Source organism: Chelon labrosus (genome assembly GCF_963514085.1).
Source record: "Chelon labrosus genome assembly, chromosome: 20".
Classification (NCBI taxonomy): Eukaryota; Metazoa; Chordata; class Actinopteri; order Mugiliformes; family Mugilidae; genus Chelon; species Chelon labrosus.
The window spans coordinates 18,073,605-18,087,676 of record NC_140353.1 but is presented as its reverse complement, the minus strand read 5'-3'; the positions used below and the strand labels follow the sequence as shown (position 1 = coordinate 18,087,676).

Here is a 14,072-nt window from a genome sequence, read left to right as displayed (position 1 = left end):
TGCCCAAGGCCCAAGACCAAAAAAGAGGTGCGGCGGTTTTTGGGGCTGGCCGGCTATTACCGGCGATTCATTCCCAACTTCGCAGAGCTGACCAGTCCCTTGACCGACCTCACCCGAAAGGGTGCCTCAGATCCGGTCCAGTGGACGGAGCAGTGCCAGGTGTCGCTTGAGAGGGTAAAGCAGGCCCTCTGTGGGGAGCCTCTTCTCCACACACCTAACTTCTCTCTCCCTTTTGTCCTGCAGACTGATGCGTCGGGCAGAGGGCTGGGGGCCGTTCTGTCCCAGCAGGTACGGGGTGTCGACCGCCCGGTTCTCTACATCAGCCGGAAGCTGTCCGAAAGGGAGGCCAGGTACAGCACAGTGGAGAGGGAGTGCCTGGCCATCCGGTGGGCGGTCGATGCTCTGCGGTACTACCTGCTGGGGCGCCCATTCACCCTCTGCTCGGACCACGCTCCCCTCCAGTGGCTCCACCGCATGAAAGATGCCAACGCTCGGATCACCCGTTGGTATCTGGCACTGCAGCCATTTAAGTTCAAGGTGATCCATAGGCCGGGGGCACAGATGGCTGTGGCCGACTTCCTTTCCCGCTCCCATGGGGAGGGGGGGGTGGGGAGTGGGCTAGGCCGGACGGCTCCCCGGCCTAAGTCAGGCGGTGGAGGTATGTGGAGGGGGCGTGGTGCATCGGCTGCAGTAGAGAGGTGTGGAGAGGGTTCATGAGAGCAGCACCAGGTGAGAGTGATTGGCACACCTGCATCCTGTTGGACTAATCACTCTCTCCTTTTAAACACAGTAGCGTGCTGGACCTGCGGGAGATGAGACACAACACAGAAGACGACACGCGTGGCTGTTGGCAGGGCGAGACTGCGCCTGCAAAGAACACTTATACGTGTAACTGTGTTGTGACCAGACAATAAAGAACTAAAACGTCATTACTCTATCAATCCCTGCCGAAAGAACCCACAGTGGCATCGGAGTACGCCACAATCTTCTTGACTGATTTGCTACAGAGGATGCCTTGCAGCTTGATGGCTTCCTTGGGTTAGAGTACCACCACAACGGGCACGAATGACCTTCTGACCACTGCTCCTGCCAGCCACTTCTCCAATGAAGGGATTGAATATGGCCCATCCCCAACACCCAACCTCCATTTGGTGATCGGCTGATAACTTGGCTCTTCTCTTTCCTCAAGTGTGTAAGACATACAGGTACGAATACGAGTACCATGTACACATATGCGCCAACTTGAGCATGGTGTCTGTTGTAATGCACATGGCAGGTCCTCAGAATTATGGATTTTACCTTCCACAAATCCGACTTAACACTTTTAAATTGCTGTTTAATTGAAAACAATTTGAATGTGAATTTTTATGTGGATAGTTTTATATGGAAGACAAAGTGATCAAAAGGTGACATTCTTGTAAGTCTGTTTTTCATGTAGAACATGACTGCATAGACATGATTTGTGCCATGTTTCCTAAACTGTTGTATGTCACAATCTTCGAGATATTAGAGAGTGAAGAAATTTTGATGGTCACTACAACTGTATCAATATATCTTTATTCTGTTAAGTACAAAGTGATTAAAAAAGGTCAAATTGCATGTGTAAAATCGCAGTAAGCACTTAAAAAGTACAAATATCGAATAAGCGAATCTAGGTTACAATCATAACAACCTATGGTTAAGCTAGTTAAGAGGTCTGCGAGGTTGCACATACAGGCAATGGTGATGTGAGCTAAATGTCAACATGCTTACATGGTCATATTTTCAATACAAAAACATTTACCATCAACACCGTCTTAGTTTACCAAGTCACCATGCTAACATTTGATCATTATTCAGATTCAGAAAACTTTATTTTTCCCCGGGTGGCAATTTAAGGCACAAGTGAGCAGCATGACATGCAATTACAAGACACTTTTAAGAAACAAAAACCAAAAATGATGATGGCACTAGATGAAAGGTGACGGGATCCCTACAGTGATTAGGATTTATCCTGAGTGGTGACAAGTCTATACCTAACTCGATGCTAATCTATTCAATAGCTGGTGCCAATGCGCGGGCATAGTTAAGAAGCATGGCTAAAAGAAGGCTATCACCACCACCTAACAGTGAAGCTGCGGTAACCCACTTAAAATTAACAGTAGGAAAAAACAGTAACAACAGTAAAATTCAAAGGTTAGATTTTTCTTTGGCTATATATTCACTTTCAAGTGTAAAAACACATGCGATTAATGATAACAGTAAGCATGCGTTCATGATCCAGTTCAGTTTTTCATCAAATATACCTCACCCAAAAACAATTTTGTTTTATTAGTATTTGTATTAGTACTGGTAATTGTAACAAATGTAATATGTCAATGTAACCTCAGTTAGGAGGACCACAGACTCATTAGATCCAGTCATACTGTAACAGCTGAGCAACATTGGCAATGACCACTGCAGCAATATTCACATCCATTTCCAGAAGAAAGTATTTTGAACTCATTTTCTTTCTATCTTCCAATCCTGCAGTTCATCTTCTCAGTCAGGTTAAGTGTACATCGCAAGGTACATCCACTGTAAGTAAAGATGGGATAGATTATTTCTGTTTCATATCTGTAGGACAGATTAAAAGCATGATCACTGCATCACAACAAATTAAACATGAAGTACAAGAACGAAATACTGATCTTGAACTACTTCCAACACAGTGGTACTTACAGTTGCAGATAATGTCATTTTATATAATCCTACTGAAATGAACAGCTGTAGATTGTAACAGATTAAAATCTTAAACTAAGCCCAACTTTTTTTAAAAAACTTCTATCACCTCTGGTTCGCGAAGAGTCATGGCCATTCCGTCAGACAACTGGCTGAAGATTTCTGTTGAAAAAAATACACATTCTTACTACTTCCAAAACTTTAAAGGCAGTAAAAATGAATGAGTCATGGTAAGAAAATATTTACTTGAGTATCTGTGGGAACAGGCCAATATGTGCACTACTATGTTATATACTTAAGAATAAAGAGTGTGTGTCATATAAGGTCTTCTGAATATGTCATTCGCCAGTCCATTGCATTAAGTAATCTATCCATTCCCATGGATTCTTGCCTAAATACTTCCACCAAATTCACCTCATGTTCATTAATTTTTTATTTATCTATTATCAAAAATACTTTTTGCAGAGATTTCGATTGTTGCGAAGCTTTTGTATTTTGCAGCCATAAAGAGTTTAAGTGCTGTCTATTCTTGTCAGATGTCCAGATTTACTTACCGTGCATGCACTCCAAGCGGATCACTAGACAGATGAAGCTCTCCAGTGTTATGTGTCCAGAGGAGGCGCCGTAACGCAGAGCCATCAAATTCAGCATTTCATCGCTCATCTTCTTTCCTGATCATCATACAGAGCATCAGGTATGGTTGATATGAGAGGTTGCTGGCTATCCGGTACAGCAATTATTTTTATTTTGAAAGTTTAGCAAAATCTGTCCCCTCCTGACCTGTTGTGAATGTTGGCTATTGCTCTATTTCCTTATCTCTATTAGCCCCAAACCAGTCATTCCCTCTTGCTTGTGCTGACTTGAATGTTGTGCAACCCATCTTCCACCTCTCTATGGTGATCCCTAAAGTCTTCCTCAAAAGTCTCCTTCCACCCCCAACATAACTCATCTACTTCTCCACCCACACCATCTTCTAGGTTCCGGGGGTTTCTGTCCCTATCTACCTTCATTGTTCTGGATTCCCCCCTTGAAATCTAACTGTCGAACTATTACCTTGCATGCTCATGTTTCAAACATAAATTTTCATTCTGCACCCACATGTTCTCTCTGTATTTAACTAACAGTACCAGAAATAAAAGAAAATAATGCTCTTTTCAATCTAAGTATGCTCCTAACCTTTTTTTCTTGAAATGCAAAGTAGTTACTTTCGTTCTTGTACTTTGCTGAAAATACCTAATTCTTTTGGTTCCTTTTTTGTGGGAGAAGCTTTCAACACAACTTTGGCATATCCCATTTAGATGACATACTAGGTTTGTTAACTTGTTATGTTGGCGTTTTCCTGATAAGCAGTTAAGCAGCCACACTGTCATTCATTTGGAGTCGGTGCAAGTCCCATATAGAGTCACTCTGATTTAGCAGGTTTGGGGCTCTACTACCTGACTCTTTATCGTCTGACATTCCACAGCTAATTCCTAGTTGTGTCTGTTTAGTGTGGAGCAGATAATGTTGTGTGTTTTGTGTTACTTTAGACTGAAAATAGCTGCCTACTGCAGTCGGAAACTACACCATAGCACTTTAGAATTCACCGAAATGGCACATTTGTGGGCCAGATAACAAAACACCTGTAACCTACACTTAAACTAAAAGTCCATAAAACCGAGGGGACGTTGTCAGCTCTGTTAAAATTATTAATCACAGCATAGTTTTTGTATTTTCTCATGTTGTGCACCCATAACATCCTCAGATGGTTTTGTTTTGCCTGTAGTACTCAAAAAGAACTGATAGATCATCTACCTGCAGCCATGATAGCATTCCTCAGCTCACTCAGTGACAGTGTCCCTGTTTGTGAAACATCAGTCCTGTAGAATATGTCCTGGATAAAGAGAAGTTAGCAGTGGGGATCTTCCTGCAGAATTATACATATACATTTGTCAGGAAGTTTTTGTCTTTTTATATCTTCCTCTAACCTTATTCCTCTTACCTTGTATGTAACAACCTTCTTCCACAGACGGACAAATTCTTCTCCATTCAATTTCCCTGTGATAGATGTCTTTTTAACCCCCAATTAAGGCATCAGCACTGTACATGTTGTCTCATGCCTTAGCCTGACCTTTAAATAGATAAAAACCTTGCAGGTTTTGGCATGTATGCTGATTTTTGGTTTTATGTAACTGCAATACTCATGAGAGATTCCACCTGTGGAACAGGATAGAAAATCTTTCCTGCCAAAAGTAATCTAACTCAAATCTGCTGCTGAAATATCATACAAAAGGGAGGAATGTGTGTGTCTGTGTGGCCATTTTGCGATTCAAACTGAATATCGCACAGGAGGATACATCCATTAGAGCAACCATGCTGCGACAGGCATCGATGCTGAAGCCTCCAGATTTCAAGTCTCCTAAATCAAAATAGCACAAAAAAACATAACTTGGTAGAAAAAAATAACTAGTCCGACAAAAAACTCTTTGGTTGTTTTGCTGGCCAAACCTCTCAGAATTTTCTCATTCAGGAGCCTCTGGAGCTGCTCTGCGTCCACTTCTTCGTACTGGAAATGAAATGAGAATTAGGAAAGTTCTCGAGGAAAGGAGAAATGTCACATATTTCCAACGTAGATCACGCGCGATACCTTGTCAGAGAACTGACGAAACAGGGTTCTCTTTTCTTCGTCGCCTTCACCCTTTCTAGTTTGAATGGGCTGCAAAAGAATACACAGTGTGTCATATATCTTGAGTGTAATCAGCATATGACTTAAAAACTGTGCCAGTTTTTTAACCATTGCTACCGCGAAGAGTTATTGACCCGAGACTACGACAATAAATAGTAAATTTAAATATAGCTCACCTCTTTTTCATCCTCATGTTCATGGCTATGGCCACCAGAATTCTCACTGAGAGAAAAGACAAGAAACATCATTATGTTACATTATTCTACACAAAATAAGTATAATATGAGTTCACAGCTCCCCAACTTTGACATTTCGAAGTTCTCTATTTTCCCCATGGGGATAAATAAAGTCCTATATTATCTTATCTTAGTCAAATTTGATGGATGCAGATTAATTGTATCACTAACTTGAAGACGAATTAATAAGTTAGTGAGTAGCTTACTGGATGTGGGTTTCTGCTTTGGAGATGATGGTCAGGAGGAAGGACGCAGTCTCATTGGGATTGAAAGTGGACGGCACTATCAGGTATTCACCAGGCTTCAGGGCCATGAGCTCCATCACCTCACGTGCGTCTATGAAGGTTTTACTTTGGCCGACTGGTTTGTTTCTCCCGAAGAAAGAGGCTGGGAATTTCCCAATCTGTGCCATGTACTGGAATATCAGTAAAAAACAGATAGTTAGTTTCCTTGCAGTTCCTCTCAGTCTTGAATATAGGTGGACAGTGTGGAGTGTGTCTTGGAATTGGAGTAACAGTTTGACTTACCTCTCCAGTGATCTTGGAGGAAATCAGAAGAAAGGGAGTTCATGTCGGGAACAATGAAAATAATCAGTTCCAGTCAAATCATAGCATCAAGAAAACAAAGAAAGTCTGTAAGTGAATGTCATTTGATGCAAGGACTACTTATGGGACTAATGGGTTCATTTACATCCCAACAGCTACTCATTCAACACAAGGACAAAAAACATCTGAGGCCACAGAAATGGTTAAATTTCGCTCTTGCCGTGCACAGTGTATCTGTGGAACAACAGCCTTGCCGAGTGTGACAGAAACAACAAAGGGTAACACTAACCTCAAACACAGAGAACCCGATGTGGAGATTTTGAACCATGCGTCTGTTCCTCTTGTCAGGTTTTTGCATGAGGGACACCAGCATGTTTTCTTCAACCAGTTTCTCAGCACATTCACTGTCCATTTTGTCAATCTTGACCCGGTACTGTGGATTAGTCCAGAAGCTCCCTGGAAGGCAAAGACAGCCAAAATATTCCAAGCAAGCTCTTAATCACAATATGGGATTAGAAGAATCGATTGGGATTGTTTGTTAAAATCTGATGCACCTATGTGTTTTAGAAAACGTTTAATTGCTGTTTTTGCATGAAATTTGTTGCAGTGTATTGTCTATACTGAAAAACAGTCACATATATACTGTTCAATGAGTTATTCTGGCACATTGTGAAAGTACCAAGGTTATTCATGCAGCCTCCAGCAGTGGTTCCTGCGACCCATCTGCCCTCATAGAAGGAAGTCTTCCAGTGGCAAGAGGAGCTTCCATCAAGGAAGTCAGGGCACAGGCAGCAGATGTCAAGATCTGTGTAGAACTTACGGAAGTCTTCCAGGGTCATCCTTGAAAGCAGACATTAATTTAGATAACAAATAATATACTGCCAAGTCTCTGACTGTGAAGATGAAATATATGAAACCATTTTCCATAAAAGAAATGATGTTTCTTTTCATTTATCAACTATCAATCACCACAACTACAGTATTCCCTCGTCTATCGCGGGGGTTATGTTCCAGACTCCTCCCGCGAAAAGAGAATCCGCAAAGTAGCGACCACATATTTATTTTATTATTTATACAGTTTTATATGTATTTATTTTATTAATTATACTGTTGTATATGTATTTTAAACCTTTATGAACCCTTCCCACACTCTTATTAACCGTTTCCATACTCTTATAAACACTTTATATGCTCTTAAAACACTTTCTACACTCTTAAACATACTGTGGCGTCTGACCAGACGTTAAAAGGATAACGAGGAGTGCCGCAAACCTTTCTTTTATTACATGAACTGTAATAGTTACTGGCGGCCGTAACTTCGCCAAAACAACAACAGTCAGAAATCACAGAACTTAAACATTACAACAAGAACATTACTGCAAGGTCGACTCGCTACACTACACACGTAATAATTTTAACAACAAGGGAGGCAATTCATTAATTAACTGCAACACTGTTACCGAAAGTTCACACAACAACGCACAGAAACACTACGCGCAGCAAGATCACAACGTGAAATGGACAAGGCGAGATGCTGAACGCTTGGTGTATGTGCGGGATGATGCGATTTTATTGGCTGTATTTTCCTAGTAGCTAGTCCGCGAAAAGTGAACCGCGAAGTGGCGAGGGATTACTGTATTTTATAGCACTTGCTATTTCTGCCACCATGAAGAGTGTGTATTTTATGAAATGCTAAACTAAATACAATAGTTTGAGAGTCACAATATCTAGATTGTGTTGACGTACCATACAATCAATACAACACAAATTCTTTAATGTACATTTTTATTATATTATCTGCGTTGAGTGTTTTTTTCGTTCATTGAGAGTTTTCTGCTAACTACTCTCGATTTGTATGTAAAAAAACAAACAAAAACATGAATTCTGCTCTTTTGGAAATGACAAATTTTGATTTCAACTTACTTACCAAAACTCTCCATCATCACGGACTGAGAGGCACAGGTCTCGATCTTGAGGACTCACAGTTTGCCAGAATGGTGACCTTGTGAGAATTTTTTTTTTTAAGAGAGATGATATGTTGATAATTGTATACATTCAGTTAGGTAAATTTTTTTTGGTATTTTTGGAAACTATTTGTTATTTTTGCTATTTACCTAAACATAGTCAAGCTACAGCATTTAAAGAGTGCATGCTTAAACTTCAAGATCTAGGCATCCGGGAAAACCCCCTGAGCTATCTTGTTTCCTTGATCACCAACACGGACTGCCCAAAGTGCCAGATCCGACTTTTATGATTTCTTTGTGAATTATCTTGCTTCATCTTTTATCTCTTGTAGTGAACCATCTTTATTTATTTTTTTGTCATGACATCTTCTCTTTATCACAGACTTGGATAATGACATGCCTAGGTTTTCAGAGAGCATTCCTCACTTTTCACTTTATGTTGAGAAGGGATTTTTTTAAAGATCAAGAAAGGATCATGCAATCATCTGGCACTGTTGTTTTCAGTGTTTTGTTTTTGCTTTTTATGTTGCCGAGCACACTAAGACTAAATGATTGCCTGTTTTGCTTGCACTGACAGTTTGTTTTAACATATGTTGTGGATTTACCTTTAGGCCATTAAAGAGGGAATGGCATTTTAATACCTTTCCCCCAATCTCTAATCTTTTCTTAAAAATACGTGGACTTCTGGAATATGGAAAATTACAGAACTTTTTGACAAAGTGCCTGTATGTCAAGAGCTGATTTATTTATTTATTTATTTTGGCTATTTTGCAAGACAGTTCCGATCTTGACTGTTCAAAGCTGAGACAACATGGCACACTTCCAAGTCACAAACCACCTTCATAATTATCTCTGTCAAATGAAAATGAAGTCTTTGTGTTGGATATACTTCATACTCACACTAACTTTGACAGGCTTTGCTTTTCTACGGTTCAGCAGAAATTCAGGACCACTGTCACATGACAATGTTATCATTGAACCAAGTCTACTCAGCTAACGTTAATTTGCAACGCATATAGCTCAGTTAGAGTGAAGAGCAGAGTAAGCTGCATTTGCTGTGCATTAAGACTGACGACTGCCAGAACCAGTTTGGGAAACTTGTTAGTGTTCTGGTCCTGGGGTCATGTACGTTTGGTTCATACAGAATGCAGTGTTAAAATTCTCTCAACACAAACTGTACAACCATATGAGACAATAGCATGAACTGGGTTATGCTTGTACTGGGTTATACTGGTGTGGTCATGTGATGTTGCTACCATCTATTTCACCTGCGGATGTCAGATTGACTGTGAACGTGAACCTGATGAAGCAAATTGCGAAACGCGTTGTTCACGCCAAATAAAGTCAGCAAAATACTCTCCAGTGTGCGATGTATACTACTTTTTGGGTTATGCTTGTGTTTGGTTAAGGACAGACATTTTCAGTATTGTTTATTTATTTCATGAGAGAAGCCAAGAGGTGGTTTATGTCACGTTTATGTTCATTAAAACTGATAAAGCTTCCCATATACCTTACTCATGAGAAACTCTATATCTTAACAACAGCCCTGTACCTATTCACCTACCCTGTTATTTTTTCTTAACTCACACAACTGGTTTGCAATTATGAGATTATCATTCAAGGATATCTGCAGAAAAGCTTCACATGGCTCTGATACAATACCACCTAAAGCAACAAAGCCTGCTAAGTATAAAACTGTATACATTATTATAAAGAAGCAGATACAGATTGTTGATATCTAATTGTCTGTTGCTATGTATACATGAGCAGTGTGTGATTTTCAAACCTTGTTTGTCACAGTGTTAGAGTTGCACTCACTGATCACTCCAGTCTCCTTTCCACTCTACTGTGCCCCAGGGGTTCCACAAACGCACCAGTTTTACCAGCTGTCCTTGGCTCATCACCTGAGCATAACCAGAGAAATACAAGATGTACTTATTTTAATATTACCTGCTTCACAGTAGAGACAACTCAAAACTCTAAACTGTTCACAGAGTTGACCTTCAGTACCTGCCTTTTACCTGCAGGTGATGAAGCTTTTATGACCAATGAAACCTTGTTTATTGTATGTTGCAATGCCTTTTACACAATTTCTTTACCTCTTTAACTCCTGTGACAGAGTAGGCATGGCCTTGGACCAGTCCATTTACTTGCACGGTGTTGGCTGATGTCTCCTAGCAAATATAAAGACATATACGTAATTATTGCAGGAAGCCTTGTGTAGCCCATGATAACCACTCAACAAATGACCACAATCAGAAATGGATTTTGTGTGCACTTGTATACCTACCACATATCTGCTTAATCAGGTGGCAGGAAACTGAAATAGCCCGGCACTGTCTCCATGTACCTTCTAAATGCTTACTAGTGGAAAACTTTTTTTCTACAAATCTTTGTCACTGAGTCAACTTTATGGAATAATAATGACTTCTAACATTTCCAAGAGAAGCCCAATACGATAGGATATATTATGTCAACACTACTCTGACTTGACACAATGAGCTGCATTAATGTGACAACTGCATCCACTGGACACACTCATGATTAAACTGGAGTAATCCAGACCTCAGTTCCTAACATGTCACTAGCCTCAAGCACTTTTCAGTTAGACAAAATCCGTTTCTCTCACGGTTTGGGAGGTGTGTATTTTCCGAATTAATGTGCTTACAAAACTGAAAGAGGCCCGACTTAAAAAACCAAGGGTCTATGGAGCCATCTATGGATCAACTTGAAAGACTGTGAAGGGCATATGGATCATATCCTTTAAACATCAATTTGTATTGATTGTTTCAATGTGTATGAAAGGACTCTTGTTGATAGCTGAAATCTTCCCGTGTTCTGCCTTACCAGGTGGGGCTATCGTTTACCTCAAGAAATTTGCAGTGACTGACATCCTGGCATTCCTTCAGTCTTTACATATGACTTGAGGAGGAGTTGCCCGTCAGAACAACTGTACCTTTGGCAGCAACACAGATCTATCTAAGCTCAATGTTTAACAGTACAAACTTCATAACTCTGGGCTAAGATCCCCTTCATCTTAAGATGAAGGTGCCCCTTCAGACATTACCAAGTGGTTCAGCACAGTTTACAACAAAACCAGTATGTGCTTTTGTGTGGTGTGTAATTGTGCTTACACCCTGCGGTGTGCCACAACCCATCAGTGACTTGGTTTGGCCAGCTCTGCACATCATTTCCCACAGGTTTGGCGGAGGGTCTGACAGCTGGATACAAATGTGGACCCCGCCAGTGAAGTCCACCAAAGCTTCGGCAGGAGTTCCGGCATTCATGTCCGAGTAGGAACCACACACCCTGACACAAGTGAGTGTGAAGTTAATCTCACAAACTGTCACTGTGAAAAAAAGTTTGAAGACAAAGAAACAAGGGTTCTTCAATACTGTTTTGTCTTACTTTGCATAAGCTTTTTCCAGCAAAGCAGGCCAGAACTCAGTCGGGTCTTTGGAGTGGACAAAGATTAGGTTCCCATTGATTGTTGGGAGCTTGTCATCAATGATCACATCTACCCATCTTCCAAATCTCCAGAACTAAACAGTCAAAAGAGAAGTGAACAAGGAGAGATTTATGGATTGCAAAGCAGGTATGCCATATGTCATGAATCTGACAACAATTACTTGTATAAATGACAATAATTTTACATTCATCAGAAAACCTAGCAGTGTATTTACCCTGAAGTGGAACAGCCCGCAGTAGTCCTCATCAAAGTTTTGCTCAAGAGGAACAACTTGCCCAAGGATGTCCTTCTGGAAGGTCAGAGCTCCGATAGATGCAAGAAACCAGCAGTTTCCTGGTTAAAAAAAAAAAAAGACAGTAAAATTGGTAATAATTATTCGTAATGACAGTTTTATAGTTTAGCAATAAAATGATAACACCTCAAGGAGACAGAAAACACATTACTACAATAATTGCTCAGGGGTGTTCATCTGATCTTAGTTGTGTGCCCTGAGTTATATGCTATCAGCTTCTTGTCTGAACTTGCATGACACTGATGGAAACACATTTCAGGGGATAATAGTGAATGAAGCAAAGTTCCTACCCACTAAGCCTTGACCAAAGTCAAACCTGGAGACTCCATCGACGACAAAAGACGGATTGGGAACGATTTTCTGAAACAGGAGACATTTAGATTTTTTACAATGAGCTTGTTGGCTAATAGTTACCCATTTTCACATGCAACACTTATATGTAAACAGTATCAATTATTTAGAACACAAGCAGTGTGTTGTTATCATTTTGTCTTTCTCCTTCTAGTTAACAGAAACACTGAATACAGCTATAGGTGACACCTTGAATTTGATATGGTTGGTTAAACATACAGGTGCACCACTCAACTGATGTTGAATTAACCGCCCACTGTGCCTGATAACTTTCTTGTACATGTGTTTCAGCACTCACCGCTGGTCTCCTCCACTCCACTCGGGCCAGGTCAGAAGGCTTCAGTATCCCCTCTCCGATGGAATTTCTGTCAGGTGGAAACATCTCGTCGATGAACCTTACCCGTCGGATGATGCAGTACTGTCGCAGCTGCTGGTAGTCTTGGTTGAGGAACCTCTCAGGGTTGGTGACAATGCCGTAACCATCTTTCCTGTGACGCGCGCTGATGATGTTCATGCACACACCGGGAGCAGGCATTGCTGCAGTGTTTCAGAGCTTTTGGAATAAAAATATTCAAAAGTATACATGTTAACAGTCATTCTCTGTGCCCTTTTGAACTCTTCCAGCATAACTCCCCTTGTTTTATTATCACTATGGACCCTGGTGACACACCCAAACATGTCAAACCATATGCGTATATAAGTGACAGGTATGGAAACTTGTATGCATGCTCATACAACAAAGATAATATCTGCACTTGAGTCATAGCACATGCTCCATGGACTGACTTCTTTAGATCCATTCGCTACCTTCCTCAACATACCCGCTTGCTTTCGGCTTTTGCACAAGTTAATTTAAATCTTTACCTCACCTTTAATTTATGCACCTCTGAAAGTACTAAAAAGGAGTGATTCATTCACTGAGTATTTACTGTAATTTACATTATACAGCAAACCAAAACATCAATTCCATATTTGCTTTCAGTTGAAATCTTTTCAGATAACCTTTTCAATAAGGGATAAAAGCGTGCAACCCACCCACACCTCTGATCTCCCCACTGTGGAGTAAGCCGTGGACATAACACTACACAAAGAGTCATTTTCAGTTTCAAATGTTGCTAAAAAAAAAAGAGGACACAAGGCTTCTAAACTGCAAGACAAAGTGTGAATAAAATTGTTTAAAGGTTTATCAGGACACGGAATCTCAGCCTTACCTCACCTCCCACAGCTAGAAAGTGCAGAGACTGGGTGCATCAGCAGGTGTGTTCGAAGAAGCTCCAGTGTTTTTATAGCGCCTTTTGATGCCTGAGGCTACTGCTGGAATAAAGTTATGTTCCTTTACGAAGCCCTGCCCGAGCCCAAGTTGCAGCTGCCAACTCTGTGCAGACGCACATACAGTAGAGCTTTATACAGTCCTTTAGTCAGCCCCAGATACACAAATGACTGGGGCTGCCCAGACATGTAAAGAAAAAATAAATCATGTGAGGGAATTCCTGAACTTGAATAAATATTAGCAAGGTTGTCTGAATATAACACCATAGTTTATTGTCCACACCAGTTAATTTTAAGCTTGAGGGTTTAGATATCTTATGGACAGTATAAGTAAGCCACAATATAATTCTTGTTTCCATAATTGATTCCTTGATTTGACATGCTACTAGCATTATTATATTATTATTATTACAGCACCATCTAGAGGCCATGTGACATCAAAGCACCTTCATTTACTGAAGGCATGTAGGAATGTACTAAATACTAAATGTGGGTGTTGTTATAAAAATGCATCTTTAGGAAGTCTTCTGGGAAAAAGCAAATATTGTGAGTAAACACACAGCTATACATAAGGTATTTTC

General features: G+C 40.5%; 1 protein-coding gene across 1 annotated transcript; it reads right to left on the bottom strand.

Moving 5' to 3' along the window:
* Positions 1 to 1,538: 1,538 nt before the first annotated feature.
* On the bottom strand, positions 1,539 to 13,599 carry LOC311505504 (calpain-1 catalytic subunit). The gene is made up of 21 exons (XM_084569108.1): positions 13,434 to 13,599; positions 12,521 to 12,775; positions 12,162 to 12,231; positions 11,794 to 11,912; positions 11,519 to 11,652; positions 11,245 to 11,419; positions 10,210 to 10,284; positions 9,929 to 10,014; positions 8,074 to 8,148; positions 6,826 to 6,986; positions 6,430 to 6,602; positions 5,808 to 6,016; positions 5,542 to 5,587; positions 5,327 to 5,395; positions 5,188 to 5,245; positions 5,037 to 5,098; positions 4,682 to 4,750; positions 4,495 to 4,573; positions 3,255 to 3,371; positions 2,810 to 2,862; positions 1,539 to 2,556 (listed from the first exon to the last, which is right to left on the bottom strand). Exons 2-21 carry the CDS (start codon positions 12,755 to 12,757, stop codon positions 2,530 to 2,532), a joined length of 2,094 nt encoding a protein of 697 aa, XP_084425234.1. The 5' UTR covers positions 12,758 to 12,775; positions 13,434 to 13,599; the 3' UTR covers positions 1,539 to 2,529.
* Between the last annotated feature and the right edge of the window lie 473 nt (positions 13,600 to 14,072).

Bases quoted from the DNA above. Each gene is read 5' to 3' on its own strand.
- LOC311505504 (XM_084569108.1), bottom strand. From the start codon at position 12,757: ATGCCTGCTCCCGGTGTGTGCATGAACATCATCAGCGCGCGTCACAGG. The intron at 11,913-12,161 runs GTAGGAACTTTG...TTTTTTAACCAG, and splicing joins CTTTGGTCAAGGCTTAGTGG to GAAACTGCTGGTTTCTTGCA. The intron at 6,017-6,429 runs GTTACCCTTTGT...CTGATATTCCAG, and splicing joins TCTCTGTGTTTGAGGTTAGT to TACATGGCACAGATTGGGAA.